The sequence below is a fragment of the Chiloscyllium punctatum genome, chromosome 18 (assembly GCF_047496795.1).
Source record: "Chiloscyllium punctatum isolate Juve2018m chromosome 18, sChiPun1.3, whole genome shotgun sequence".
Classification (NCBI taxonomy): domain Eukaryota; kingdom Metazoa; phylum Chordata; class Chondrichthyes; order Orectolobiformes; family Hemiscylliidae; genus Chiloscyllium; species Chiloscyllium punctatum.
The window spans coordinates 89133537-89149370 of NC_092756.1; the positions used below are offsets into that span (position 1 = coordinate 89133537).

The following is a 15834-nucleotide window of genomic DNA, read 5'->3' on the forward strand; positions in this document are numbered from 1 at the left end:
AGCAAAGAGCCCGAAGAGGAGCAGCAGGACCATAGCAGCAATCCACTCGCAAATGGCAGCTCCTGACCTCCTCTTCCAGAAGTGCAGCACCGGGACTGGTCGATGATCAAGGAAGAAAATGCATCCAAGGACATTCTTTACGCTCCAGATTGAGGCGGGGGGCTTTTCCTCCACCAATCGGTCTCCTTAGGCTGTCTAACTTACATCGAGGTGACTCAACTACCCACCCACCCCCCCCCCCCTTATGCCTTGTCCCAGTAACCCCCCACCCACCGCCCCATCCCCAAAGCTCTCCTACCCTGACCCCATCTCAAAGCTTAAGACTTGTCACAACCCCCCTGGCTGGGGGCTGAGCTGGACAGCAGACCCAAGACAGTGGGGAGGAGGGCACAGCTGGCCAGTCAAGTGAGCTGACCTCTGTGGGCGCCATCACAGCCTCACTTGGAGTCCTGAGCCCCGCATTGGTGATCCATAGATTCGCTACAGTGTGGGAACAGGCCCCAGCAAGTCCACACTGACCCTCTGAAGAGTAACCCACCCAGACCCATTCCTCTACATTTACCCCTGACTAATGCACCTAATCTACACATCCCTGAACACTATGGGGCAATTTAGCAAGGCCAATCCACCCTAACCTGCAGATCTTTGGACTGTGGGAGGAAATTAGAGCAAACCCCCATGCAGACACGGGGAGAAGCTGGAATCAAACCCGGGTCCCCTGGTACTGTGAGGCAGCAGTGCTAACCACTGAGCCACCGTCCCTTGATCGACTCTATGGTGATCTACTCCCACCATTCCAGACAAGCATTCTGGTGGATTTTATCCACCCCCATAGTGTCATCCTCGGTCCAGAACCCAGCGGTTCACGCTGACACACGAGCAGAGCCTGAGGCTGTTGTAGTGTGTACCCAACCTTTAAATCATCCCCTTCAATACGGCTCAGTGGTTAGTATCGCTGCCTCACAGCACCTGGGAATCAGGTTTGATTCCAGCCTCAGCTGGATTCCAGCCTCTGTGTGGAGTTTGCGCATTCTCCCCGTGTCTGCGTGGGTTTCCTCCGGGTGCTCCGGACTCCTGCCACAGTCCAAAGATGTGGAGGTTAGGGTGGGGATTGGCCAGGCTAAATTGCCTGGTAGTGTCCAGCGATGTGCAGGCTAGGTGGTTTAGCCATGGGAAATACCAGGGGGGTCTGGGGTGGGATGCTCTTCAGAGGGTTGGTGTGGATGGCCTGCTCCCCCCCACTGAAGGAATTCTATGACTCTCTGCACTGTGTGCACACAATGTCGTGACTCTGCCGAGCAGTTTTGTTGCACTCACAGAAATCAATTGCTTTGCTGCAGTATCTGGTTCATAACTTACAATGTGGTTCACTGTGTGAAACAAAGTAACTCACAGAGTTAATCAAGCCTTCTTTGAGTGGGTGATTGATTATTCCCAAACCTGCCATTTCATCAGGAGGCTCAATTTAGTGACTAAAGCTACCAGGGAGCTTTGGGCATCGATTTAATCAGGTTCCTGAGAACGAATATCTTTCTGAGCTGCTGGGTTCTTCAGAGAATGAGACGCTCTGTCACGAGATAACTACAGCATTGACGGAGGTCTTATAGGGTGATTGTGTCTGCATGGCCTACTCCAAATTAGCAGCTCATGCCCACTCTCCATCTCCAGCCCATAACCCAGCAGCCATTTTCTTTTCAGATGGTCATCCAAATCTCTCGACTGAGCCTGCCTCCACCACCCTCTCAGGACGATCATTCCTCGCGGAGAGAAAGGGTTCCCTGGTCACCGTTCCTTTGATCCACCACCTGCGCCCTCCCGTTCTCAATCCTTACACTAGCGCCAGCAAAATCCTGCCTCCCTGCTCTACCCAGACCCCTCCCAGATTTTGGAAACCTCGATCCCGTCCAAAGCAAGCTGCCCCACCTTCGCCAACCTACCCGCACGAACTGAGATTCCCCGATGGCGTGAACTTGCAGCTAAACTCGGATTCCGATCAGCGTCAGGCAGTCACGCTGCCTCACCTCTGACTTAAAAATCAAACAACACCAAGTTATGGTCCTGATTTGGAGATGCCGGTGTTGGACTGGGGGGTACAAAGTTAAAGATCACACAACACCAGGCTATAGTCCAACAGGTTTAATTGGAGCACACTAGCATTCAGAGCATCGCTCCTGGTGTTGTGTGATTTTTAAAGTTATAGTCCAACAGGTTTATTTGGAAGCACTAGCTTTCGGAGCACTGCTCCTTCATCAGGTGGTTCATCAGGTGAAGAAGCAGCGCTCCAAAAGCTAGTACTGCCGAATAAACCTGTTGGACTATAACCTGATGTTAGACAATAGACAATGTTGTGTGATTTTTAACTTTGTACACTCCAGTCCGACACAGGCTCCTCCACAACATGACTCCCCTCTGATTGACAACATGCCCGGTCTATTGCCCTCAGGCGAAAGGATACGCAGGATGAGGCAAGCTGTGCATATGAGACAGCAGATTATCCGAATCACCCCCATCCACTTCCCTCCGCGTCGAGGTGTGATCTTGTAGGTCAGTCCCACCTGCAGCCAGAAGTAGAGGTTGCCAATGAAGAAGGCGAGAAAGGCTCCCACGAGGTGGACGTGGATCTGGTTGACGGTCTGTTGAAGATAATCAATAAAGAAATTAGCTCCTCCCCCCCCCCCACCAGCTGGGGTTTGTACTTTTTATTCTCCTCCCTCTGAGAGCACGGAGTTCCTGAAACGACATTATGTGAGTGGACAATAAGTAATGAGGTGAAAGGGGCTCCTGCAGATGCTGGAGATTAGAGTCTGAATTAGAGTGGTGCTGGAAAAGCACAGCAGGTCAGGCAGCATCCCAGGAGCCGGAAATAGATGTTTTGGGTAAAAGCTCTTCTTCAGGAATGAGGCTGGGAGCCTCGGGGGGGGGGGGGGGGGGGGGGCGGGGAGAGATAAATGGGAGGGGGTGGTGCTGGTGTGGGGGCGGGGGGGTAGATGAGAGTGCAATAGGTGGATGGAGAAGGGATTAGAGTGATGCTGAAAAGCAAATCTTTTAAAATCAACACCACGTCTACTCTACACATAATCAGTATGACTAATGAGTCCAACAGTATTACTTTCCACTACTGCAGTAACACTTAGCCTGAATTGATGCTACTAAAATCAGAGATGTAGTGGACAGCAAAGGAGGTTACTTCGAGCACAACAGGACCTTAACTGGGTGAGCCAATGGGCCAAGGAGTGGCAGATAGAGTTTAATTTAGATAAATGTGAGGTGCTGCATTTTGGAAAGGCAAATCAAGGCAGGACTTATACACTTAACGGTAAGGTCCTGGGGCGCATTGCCAAACAAAGAGAGCTTGGAGTGCAGGTTCACAGTTCCTTGAAAGACAGGATACTGAATAGGTGGGTGGAGGAAGGGGTAAAGATGATAGGTCAGATAGGAGCGTGGAGTGGATGGGTGGGAAGGAAGACAAACAGGTGGGACTAGTCATGAGGACGGTGCTGAGCTGGAAGGTGGGAACTGGGGTAAGGAGAGGGGAGGGGAAATGAGGAAACTGGTGAAGTCCACATTGATACATTGGGGTTGGAGGGACCCAAGGTGGAAGATGAGGCATTCTTCTTCGAGGCGTTGGGTGGTGAGGGAGCGGCGGTGGAGGAGGCCCAGGACCTGCATGTCCTCGGCAGAGTGGGAGGAGGCATTGAAATCTTGGCCACAGGGCGGTGGGGTTGATTGGTGCGGGTGTACCGGAGATGTTCCCTAAAGTGCTCTGCGAGTAAGGCATCCAGTCTCCCCAATGTAGAGGAGACCACATCGGGAGCAACAGACACAGTAATGATACAGGTCATTCTGTTATAATGTGTGTTTTGTTAACACAGATTCACTCTAGCCCATTGGACGAATTGGGGACACTGTTTCTAAAGCGTGAACTCTTCATGTGGTGTGTTGGCTGTAACTCGATTACATCACCAACACTTTAATTGCTGTTTCTATAACATAGGGCTGCACAAGAACACAATCATCGGGCTATAGAAGAAATACCTGGTAGGCACCATTCACCTAAACGGGAGACCCGCTATCACCAACAAACTCTAAAATTGCTGGAGAAACTCAGCAAGTCTGGCAGCAGCTCTGGAGAGAGAAACAGCTCACGTTGAGTCTGGTGCAATTCTTCTCCAGGACTGAAATGCAGTTCTACCAGAAACAACAAATGCTGGAGATCACCAGCCGACCGGGCAGGAGGGAGAGTAAGCTCACATTTATAAGTCTGGAGGACTGTCAGAGCTGATGTGCATCCTCAGCTCTGATGAAGTGTCATCGAGGCTTGAAATATGAGCTTGCTCTCTCTCTCTCCATGGATGCTGCCTGACCCATTGTGATCTCCAGCATTTGTTGGTTCCACTGTAGATTCCAGCATCTGCAGTAATCTGCTCCTACAGTTCTACCCGATCTGCGACTTAACTCTGTTTCTCTCTCTCTCCACTGGGTTCGCCACTGAGTTTCTCCAGCACTTTTCTTTCTGCGGGATTTGTCTGTTCGATTTCCAGCAGAGTTTTGGTTTGACTTTGTCGGATCGGCGGGATGGGGCCCATGAGGGAAACCGGTGGAGGGTGAGAAACGGGGGGGCTGGGGTCAGAGGGAAAGGGAGAGGTGGTGGTTATGGTGGTTATATGACGGGGATCATCACCCAGGGATGCCAAGGGGTTATGGATGCTGAGGGGTCATGCAGTTGGCCGGTAGCACTGAGCAAACTGTGATGGGAGGCGAAAGTGAGGACTGCAGATGCTGAAGATTAGTGTCAAGATGAGAGTGGTGCTGGAAAAACACAGCAGGTCAGGCAGCATCGAAGGAGCAGGAAAATTGACGTTTCGGGCAAAAGCCCTTCATCAGACACTTACTCTGACCTGTGATGGGAGGGCGACTGGATTTTTTTTCAGGCATTTCGGAGTTTCATGCTACTGGGAAGTACTGTGTCCAACGGCAGCTGCCATTGGCGAAACCCATAGCCCAGGAAAAACCTGCCCATTCAGCCAAAAGCATTGCCCCACCCCCCACTCCCCCTACCACAATCCCCACCTCCCCTCCAGTCTCATGCAACACATTACCTGGAAATTTCCCACCAAGGAACCCCCGATTGCGCACAAGCAGCCAGTCACCAGACTGACAATGTTCAGTACCGACTGGTACCCATAGTCTATCACTTGCTGGTATCTGATGACACAAACCCAAATAACTGCAAAGAACGAGAGAAACAATTTTAAAACCAAACATCCTCTCTGAAGCTGGTCTTTCCCCTTTCACTAAGTTGATGGTCCTCCAGGTGCAGCCGATGTTTGTCTCGGTGTGCGTCCTGGGGAACAGACCATACAGAACAGAGTCCCACATCATGGAATTGCTCGGGACGAACCGCAACACAAATCACTACATCTCTCTCCAGAATTCATTTTCAAAGGCACGTTCCAGATTCATTCTTTAAGGTCAGGTGAGCAACACCGAGACAGAGGATAAAGGGATGACCGATTTTCCAGCCTGAAAGGATATTAGTGAACCAGATTTTTTTTTTTTAACATGACAATCGAAAAGAGGAGAGAAGTGCAACACTGTGCCACTGTGCCTGCTGACTTTTGGTAATCATGTGTGACCTTTATCCTAAGGTACTGACTGTTCCACATCTCCTTCTGGAATGTGCCTTTGAAAATGAATTCTGGAGAGAGATGTAGTGGTTTGTGTGGAGGTTCGTCCTGAGCAGCTCCGTGATATGGGACTCTGTTCTCTACGGTCTGTTCCCCGGGCGCACACCGAGACAAATATCGGCTGCACCTGGAGGACCATCAACTCAGTGAAAGTTTTGGTCCAACCAAAACTTCTTGGTCTTCCAGTGCAAGGAGTTGACCTTGACTGTTACAGACTGGCACATTCCAAGGTCCAGGACTGTGTGCTGAGGGACGCACTGAAGCCAGGGGCAGCCGCCACTGAGGGGCATGTGGTAAAAGACCACTGTCTGAGGTCTTTCTGCCAAAGTATAACGAGGGTCCATTCACCTGTTAGACCCTCTCATTGCCTCAGAATGTATGTAAATATAATCTTGTACAAGTAAGAACTGCCTTTGGATGGAGTCTAACTCCAAAATTTGTTTCTTCATGTGCTACTGTACAGAACCGAACTGCTTCAGTGACTATATCTGTAAATAAAAGATATTTTTATGACTAAAGTAGATTTTTGAATTTAAAGATCCAATTGGCAGCCAGTGAAAGGCACAGATTGTTGTTTTGCGAGTTTTTGTATCTTATTCTAGTTCTGAAGAAGAGACACATTGGACTGGACAGGTCAACTCAGCTCAGATGCTGCTAAGTTCCTCTGACACTTTCTGCTCTTTTACTTCAGATTTCCAGCAACCGTGAGTTTTCACTCACGTTCACTTTCCCCTGTTAGCGGTGGATAGCTGGGTTGATGTCCAGACGCTGCTGTTTGTGATCACCATGGCTCTGTTTCACACCGGGAGGGGTTGGCCTCACTGAACCTCACTGTCTGCATTTGGTGTATGTGGAGTTCTCCCTGTGTCCTCAAGAGGATTCCATTTGAGGTATACTCACCCAGAAAAGACCCGACGTTCATCACTTGGCCAAAAATGCAGCTCTGGGGTGGTTCAGCCCCACAAACACTGAAGAAAACACGGAAAGTCAAAGGTCATATGTTTATCACTCAACCGACAAGCGCAACTGACATGACACAGAACAAATAGCACACTCAGACGATGCTATGGCTTTGAGAGGTGTAGTTTGTCCTTGATTTTTTTGAAGAGAGGTTTTAAGACAGAGGTACCAAGCTGTCTATTTCAAACCAATAAAGTAAACAGCTGTTGAGGCCTTGGGTTTTTTTGTTGGAACAATAGAAGCAACTTGAACGGGTGGAGTCAAGCTCCCACAAAGCCAGGATTTTAATTTTTAGTATTTCTGGGGTGTTGAAGCTCAGTTTGGAAGCTGCAATACATCTCTCCCTGCCACTGTCTCTCTCAGAGTTTTCTCTTGATGTTTTGTTTCCTCCTGGACTGGAGAATTACATGTGAGACAATCTATTTTACTGAATTTGCCTTTGTCAAGGGTATATTGGAACAGATTCTGTTTCGTACCTGTTATCTATAAATAATCTATTATTCTGTTAAGTTATCCAATAGAGTTAATTATTCCAATTTTTTTTTGTTGTATTTTATCTATAGTATATGAATAAAGTGTGTTTTGCTTCAAGACCAGTGGTTTGACCAATCCAAAATGCAACGCCTGGCACTTGCCTTTAAAATAAGAAAAAGTTACACTCTAGGCTATCTCCCTAACTTAGTTTGAGGGTTTGGTCCGGTCCTTAAAAACAGAAACAGGCCATTTAGCCCAACAGACTCATTCTAGCCCATATGCATCTCCTCCCATCCTACATCATTTAACGTTGTCAGCATACCCTTCTGTTTCTTCCTTCCATGTGTGTTTATTCAACTTGCCCTTAAATGCACCTATGCTATTCACCTCAACTGTGAGGAAGCTGGTGGTACAGTGGTTATGTCACTGGTTTGGTAATGTAGTCTTATGGATAGAAGGGTTTGAACACCATTGTGGCAATGATTTAAAACCTGGAATCTTTTTTTTCAAAAAGCTAGCCCTCAGAATGACTGTGTAACCACTAGCTATCGTCATTCAAAAAGAAAATCTTGTTTGCCAATACCCTTCAGGGAATTAAATCTGCCAGCCTTGCCTGGTTTGGCCTCTATGTGACTCCAGCCTCAGGTTGACTCTTAAATGGACAAGAAAAGCACTGCCCACATCCCATGAGGAAAGTTTTAAAGACAAAATAAAACAAAGAATCGCAGATGCTGGCGATTTGAAGCAAACCAAAGCAAACGTTTCTGGAGGAACTCAGCACGTCTGGCAGTGTCTGTGGAGAGAGAAACAGAGTTCATGTTTCAAGGCCTGTGACCACTGACCTTATGAGGAAAGTGGTCTGTATTTTGTAGAGTTGCCCTAGGGTGGAATTGAACCCGGGTCCCTGGCGCTGTGAGGTAGCAGTGCTAACCACTGAGCCACCATGCCACCCCACTGAACCTTGTCTCTTGTGGGAGAATTAGAAAATAATAATCTAGCTCGCTTTTGAACGCTTCAGTGAAGTCTGCCTCGACCAGTTTTCATGCTATGCAAACAATTAACGTTAAATAAAGGTTTTTATAAAGTTATGAAGACAAAGTCAGTGCAAGTGGACTGAATAGTCAGGTTGAAAGATAAAGCAGTGGAGGAGTAATGGCAAACCTATGAGGGAATCTTTCATTCAGTCATACAGGGCATTGGTGAGATAACAGCTGGAAAGATATCCAGAGTATGGGTCTCTTTGTTAGAGGAAGTATATAAATTGAAGGCAATTCAGAGAAGGTTTGCCAGACGAATCCTGGAATGGGAGGGTTGTCCTGTGGGAGAGGCTGGACTTTTGGAAGTGATGACTTGATTGAAACATATAAGATATGAAGCATCTTGACTGGTAGGATGTGGAGAGGATGCTTCTACTTATGGGAGAATCTAGAATTCCTACTCTGTGAACGTTTCTGGAGGAACTCAGCACGTCTGGCAGTGTCTGTGGAGAGAGAAACAGAGTTCATGTTTCAAGGCCTGTGACCACTGACCTTATGAGGAAAGTGGTCTGTATTTTGTAGAGTTTTGAAGAGAAATAGGTGGTGAATAAAACTTAGAAAATTCTTACAGGGTTAAACAGGGGACATGCAAACAGGAAGTTACTCCACACTAGTGTTGCGTGGAATCATGGGAAATAGTCTCAGAATAAGGTCCACTTTAGGACTGAAGATGAAGAGTGTTATTTTAACCCGGAGAGAGGTGAGACCAAGACATTACGTGTTTTCAAGGAAGAGGTAGGTATAGCTATTATGGCTAAAGGGATCAAGGGATTTGAGGGGGGAGGACTGAATGAGGGAATTGTGCTCAATGAATAGCCACGATCATATTGAATTGTGGAGCAGGCCAAATGGCCTACTCTTGCTCCTAGCTTACACGTGCCTGTGCAAAGTTGGGTCTGCCAGTTACATTGCAGCGAAGGAATGAACAGTCAGCCTACCACCTACCCTGGGATAAATCTTGCACTTCTAGGTCATTGGGTTTGAGCGATAACACAATATCTTGGAAGACTTGCAGGGTGCACCTGTCAGCAACACTGAAGTTACCTGATGTAGGGGAATTCCACAGTAATGTTCACAGAACCATTTGCCACCGCTATTCCAAACCTGCAAAAAAATCCACAGGCAAAGTCAAAACAGCTTGGTTAATATTCGCGTATGACATGAAACAATACAATAAAAGAACCAGATAGGATAGCATTACATTGTAAACTGATATTTGGGAGAATTTAAAATAGTCACTGGCTTACGCAATGACATAACTGCAAATTGGGAATGACATGATAACCAAAGTCCAAAGGTTGGAGTGAGATTTGACAATAATTAAACTGCTGTGATAAAGATAGTGGAGCATGTCCAGTTGAAGGGAAACTTAACCCCTTGTTAAAAGGAAGATACTGACGTTGCTCTCAAAAAAACCTGGCATTGGGCAGCACAGTGACTCAGTGGTTAGTACTGCTGCCTCACAGCGTCAGACACCCGGGTTCAATTCCCACCTCGGGCAACTGTCTGTGTGGAGTTTGCACATTCTCCCTGTGTCTGCATGGGTTTCCTCTGGGTGCTCCAGTTCCCTCCCACAGTCCAAAAATGTGCAGGTTAGGTGAATTGGCCATGCTAAATTGCCTGTAGTGTTAGATGAAGGGGTAAATGTAGGGGAATGGGTCTGGGTGGGGTGCTGTTCGGAGGGTTGGTGTGGACTTGTTGGGCCGAAGGGCCTGTTTCCACGCTGTTAAGTAATCTAATCTAATCAGTTCCTTATGTAATACCTTTCACAGCCCCAGGGACTCCCAAAGTTCTGTGTCACCAAAGTAGCACTGCTTTTAAAACAAAACCAATAAAGTACCTTTTGAGTGTCATCATTTTTGAAGTGTCAGAAAGATTGCTGTCAATGTACACAGATTCTGATCTGAGAGGTACTTGAAACGATAATTTGCTGATTCAGAAGCAGTAGTTCTACCAACTGAGACACAAGGATTGAACAGAGATCGAATGAACTGAACACAAACCTAATTTAGCAGAAGTGAGTTAAGAATGTGAAGAAACAGGATAGGAGTAATCAAACAGGTCGCCAGATTGCTGCGGGATAAGAAACACAGTAACGCAAGAGGAATTCTCAGCAGTCACAGAGAGAAAAATTGTTAAGGAGTTCAATGGTCAGATCTGCATCATGGAGGTAAAGTAGTGACATTAAGATTAAACTGCTCCTAGATGAAGAAGCTGATGTAATCTTGGCTGGTTCCAGAACAATATGTCCTGGAACAAATCAGGGAACTGGCTATTTTAGACCCAGTAATGAGACAGGATTAATAAATGACCTCAAACAGTAAAGGACCCTCTGAATAGGAGTCATTGTAACAAGATGCAATCTCACATTCAATCTGACAGTGAGAATGTGGGACTGGAGACATTCTTACTGCAGAAAGAGACCATTCAGCCAGTTTGTCTGTTCTGGCCCTCCAAACGAGTGATTCCTTTCACACCAATCTCCTGTCTTCTCCCCATAAGCCTGCTTTTTAAAATAGATCTGATTCCCTATAGTGTGGAAACAGGCCCTTCGGCCCAACCAGTCCACACCGACCCTCCAAAGAGTAACCCACCCAGACCCATTTCTCTCTGACTAATACACCTAACACTACGGGCAATTTAGCATGGTCAATTCACTTAACCTGCACACCTTTGGACTGTGGGAGGAAACCCACGCAGACACGGGGAGAATGTGCAAACTCTACACAGACAGTTGCCCTAGGGTGGAATTGAACCCGGGTCCCTGGCGCTGTGAGGTAGCAGTGCTAACCACTGAGCCACCATGCCACCCCACTGAACCTTGTCTCTTGTGGGAGAATTAGAAAATAATAATCTAGCTCGCTTTTGAACGCTTCAGTGAAGTCTGCCTCGACCAGTTTTCATGCTATGCAAACAATTAACGTTAAATAAAGGTTTTTATAAAGTTATGAAGACAAAGTCAGTGCAAGTGGACTGAATAGTCAGGTTGAAAGATAAAGCAGTGGAGGAGTAATGGCAAACCTATGAGGGAATCTTTCATTCAGTCATACAGGGCATTGGTGAGATAACAGCTGGAAAGATATCCAGAGTATGGGTCTCTTTGTTAGAGGAAGTATATAAATTGAAGGCAATTCAGAGAAGGTTTGCCAGACGAATCCTGGAATGGGAGGGTTGTCCTGTGGGAGAGGCTGGACTTTTGGAAGTGATGACTTGATTGAAACATATAAGATATGAAGCATCTTGACTGGTAGGATGTGGAGAGGATGCTTCTACTTATGGGAGAATCTAGAATTCCTACTCTGTGGAAGCAGGTCATTCAGCCCATAGAATCCACACCAAGCCCTCCAAAGAGTATCCCACCCAGACCCCACACCAACCCTGCTACCCCATAACCCTGCATTTCCCATGGCTAACCCATCCAGTCTGCACATCCCTGGACACCAAGTGCAATGACCAATCCACCCTAACCTGCACACCTTTGGACTGTGGGAGGAAACCCACGCAGACACAGGGAGAATGTGCAAACCCCACACAGACAGTCGCCCGAGGGTGGAATTGAACCCGTGTCCCTGCCACTGTGAGGCAGCAGTGCTAACCACTGAGCCACCTTGCCACCCATTATTAAAATGGTTGACCCCATATCTTATCTGAACACCACTTATCAAATTTTTCGTGTGGGCTGCCACTAGGCTGCCTTAGAACAAGCCATTATGGCGTAAAAATCAAAGGGGTCACCCTTTCAAAACAGATGAAGTAAAACTTTTCTTCTCAGAGGGTCACAAATCTTTGTAACTCTCTTTCTGAAAAGGCAGATTTTCTTAATGCGTTTAAGGCAGCAGCTGACGTACTCTGCGTAAGCAAGAGGGTGCGATTGGATTGGCCACGACCTTACTGAACAGTGTAGCAGGCCCGAGGGGCCAAATAGCCTGCACCTTCCTCTTGCCTGTGGGTTAATATAACTCCCTACAAAAGACACATTCTGTTGAGACAGTGGCTGTACAAGAAAAAAGCAGCATCAGTGGCTAACAAAGGAAGTTAAGGACGGTATAAAATTGCAGGAAAAGATGAACAGTGCTGAAAAGATTATTGGTAGACCTGGAGGTTATGGACAGCTGGGGAAGCAGCAAAGCAAAGGGTGGCACGATGGCTAGCACTGCTGCCTCACAGCACCAGGGACCTGGGTTCAATTCCAGCCCTGGGTGACTGTCTGTGTGGAGTTTGCATATTATCCCTGTGCCTGTGTTGGTTTCCTCCCACAGTCCAAAGATGTGCAAGTTAGGGTGAATTGGCCATGCTAAGTTGCCCATAGTGTTCAGGGATGTGTAGGTTAGTCAGAGGTAAATGTAGAGGAATGGGTTTGAGAGGGATACTCCTTGGAGGGTCAGCGTGGACTTGTTGGGCTGAAGGGCCTATTCCCACACTGTAGGGATTCGAATTCTAATAAAGAGCTGCTGAGTGGTAGTCCTTCAGAGGATGAGACCAGGGCAGTAATAATGGAAAATGAGGAAATGGGAAAGACTGTGCATAATTATGTTGCATCATTTTTAACAGGAGAAGACACAGAAAGGATCCTAAGAATAGTAGAAAAGGAAGAGGCAAAAGAAAGAAGGAACAATCTCACAATCACTGGACATTAAGGACTGGTAAAGCTAATGGGAGTAAAGACAAGTCCACTGGTCCTGACAGCCTGCATCCCTAGAGTTTATAGAGTCACAGAGTCATACCAGCACAAAAACAGGCCCTTCAGTCCAACTCTTCCACTCGAACCAGATTTCCCATTTTGATTTAGTCCCATTTACCAGCACTTGGCCCATATCCCTCTAAACCCTTCCTATTCATATACCCATCCAGATGCCTTTTAAATGTTGTAATTGTCACAGCCTCCACCACTTCCTCTGGCAGCTCACTCCATACACGCACTGCCCTCTGTGTGAAAATGTTGCCCCTTAGGTCTCTTATAAATCTTTCTTCTCTCACCTTAAAACTGTGCCCTGTCGCTTTGGACTCCCCTACCCTGGGGAAAAACACGTCGGCTGTTCATCCTATCCACGACCCTCATGATTTTATAAACTACTAAAAGGTCACCCAACAGCCTCTGACACTCCAGGGAAAACAGCCCCAGCCTATTCAGTCTCTCCCTATACAGTGCAATCTCAATTACCCAAATACCAATTATTCAAATTTCGGATTATCTGAACAAGATCTCAAAGTCCCAATGCTTGGGTAAACTGTGTTATCTGAACATTGTGTTATCTGAACATTTGATTATCCAAACATTCAATTATCCAAACAAAATACTCCGAGCCCGTGTTGTTCGGAAGTATCAAGATTATCCTGTAGTTCAAACACTTCAATCTCAGCAATATTCTTGTAAATCCTTTCTGGACCTTTTCAAGTTTAACAACATCCTTCTGATAGGGGCGAAACCAGAACTGAACACAGTATTCCAAAAGTGGCCTGACCAATGTCCTGTACATCCACAACATGATTTCCCAACCCCTGTACTCCATACACTGACAAATAAAGGCAAGTGCACCAAACACGTTCTTCACTAAATTAGGTTGGCAGATCGTAATTAGTGGAGTTCCACTGGGTTCAGTGCTGGGGCCTCGGATATTTATAATTGATGACTTGGATGAAGTAACTGACTGCATTGTAGCCAAGTTTGCTCACAATGCAAAGATGGGTAGCAAAGCAAGTTGCAAGGAGGAAAAAGAGTTTTCAATGGCGATATGGATAGGTTCAGAGAGTGGGTAAAAAAATTGGAAGGTGGAATACATCATGGGAAAGTGTAAGGTTATCTGCTTTGGCAGGAAGAATAGAAAAGCATGATATCTTTTAAATGGAGAGATACTGCAGAATGCCGAGGAATCTGGGAGTTCCCGAACAAGGAATACAAAAGGTTAGCACGCAGGCAAATCAAGCAATTAGGAAGGTAAATACAATGTTGCTTTTAATTCAAAAGGAATTAGAATATAAAAGTAGGGATGCTTTACCACAACAACACAAGTCATCAGTGAGATAATGGCACAGTGGTTAACTCTGCTGTCTCACAGCGCCAGGGATACGGGTTCAATTCCAGCCGAGGGTGACTGGGCTGTATGGAGTTTGCACATTCTCCTTGTGTTTATGTAGGTTTGCTCTGGGTACTCTGGTTTCCTCCCACTGTTCAAAGATGTGCAGGTTAGGTAGATTGGCCATGCTAAATTGCTCAGTGTCCAGGGATGTGTGGGTTAGCCATGGGAAAGGCAAGGATATTGGGAATGGGGTGGGATGACCTTTGGAGGGTCAGTGTAGACTTGATGGGGGATGAGTTGAGTGGGGGCGTGTCAGCAGAATGCAGGTGAGTGGCGTTGATGGGGGCGGAAGTGGTGGCAGTGGGGGGGGGCCGAAGTCACTGAGCGTGTGACATCAGCGATGATGTGAGGGGAAGACATGATGTCACGTGTGGCCGCTTCCACAGCCACTTCCGCCCCTCACAATTCCTCATGCACCACACATGACATCACTTCCACCCCTCACATCATCGCTGATGGACATTCTATGGACTTGATGGGCCAAAGGGCCTGCTCCTTCACACTGTAAGGATTCTGTGATCAATATAGTGCAGTATACAATTTTGGTCCCTTTCCCTAAGGGAGGATCTATTTGCTTTCAAAGCAATTCAGAGAAGATACACAATAATAATACCTGAGATGAAAGAGGTATCTTTAAAGTTGAGCAGGTTTGGTTTAGACTCAATGGAGTTCCAAAGAACGGAAGGTGATCTATAAGATTCTGAGGGAGCTTGATGCTACATGTGAGGTGATGTTTTCTGTCATAGGGGAATCTAGAACTAAAGTTTAAAATGATGAAGTCTCCCAATCAACTCAACCAGCTATGTAAATACTGTAGTTACAAGAGCAGGTTGCTTTCCATAAGAGTTACTCACATCCTAATTCCCCAAACATGTCCACATCCACAAGGCACAAGTCATGAATGTGATGGAATACTCCCCATTTGCCTGGATGGTTGCAAGTTCCAACAATGCTCAAGAAACTCAGCCCTGTTTAGGACACTTGATTGGCAGCATGTGCATCAATTTAAACACTTCCTCCACCTCTGAGACACTGTACCATCTACAAGATGACTGCATCAGTGCTCCAAGACTCCTTTAGCAACACTGTACACCTGGACAGGCAGATGGAGATAAATGCAATTTCCCCTCCAACCATTAGAACAGGGGAAGTGATGGCTGAACAGTATTATCACTAGACTGTTAATCCAGAGGCCCCGGTCATGCTCCAATCAAACAAAATCGGGAATTAAGGGTTTAACAATGACCAGGAATCCATTGTTGATTGTTGGAAAAACCCACCTGGTTCAACCTTCAGGGAAAAAAGCTGCCATCCTTACCTGGTCTGATATACATGTGACTCCAGACCCACAGCAATGTGGTTGACTCTTAACCACCCACTGGGTATTTAGGGGTGGGGAGTAAATTCTGGATGAGCCAGTGATGTCTTCATCCCATGAATGAATAAAATCAAACCATTCACCAGGAGAAAGCGAGGACTGCAGATGCTGGCGATCAGAGTTGAGGTGCTGGAAAAGCACAGCAGGTGAGGAGCAGGAGAATCGACGTTTCAGGCCGGAACCCTTCATCAGGCAGATCAAAAATTCCTGATGAAGGGCTC

General features: G+C 46.7%; 1 protein-coding gene across 2 annotated transcripts in view; it reads right to left on the reverse strand.

Annotated features, from left to right (window-relative positions):
• Positions 1-9420, reverse strand: part of tmem150b (transmembrane protein 150B) — a 10122-nt gene extending 702 nt beyond the window's left edge. The window contains exons 1-6 of one of the 2 annotated variants that reach the window (XM_072588686.1): positions 9360-9420; positions 9203-9262; positions 6588-6655; positions 5100-5227; positions 2456-2555; positions 1-95 (exon numbers count right to left, since the gene is read on the reverse strand). The exon at positions 1-95 is cut by the window's left edge and continues 702 nt beyond it. In XM_072588686.1, coding sequence (XP_072444787.1) covers positions 1-95; positions 2456-2555; positions 5100-5227; positions 6588-6655; positions 9203-9262; positions 9360-9415 — 507 coding nt within the window. In that variant the 5' untranslated portion in view covers positions 9416-9420. Of the gene's footprint in view, positions 96-2455; positions 2634-5099; positions 5228-6587; positions 6656-9202; positions 9263-9359 lie in introns of both variants that reach the window. The other variant, XM_072588684.1, reaches the window with a different exon arrangement.
• Positions 9421-15834: the final 6414 nt, after the last annotated feature.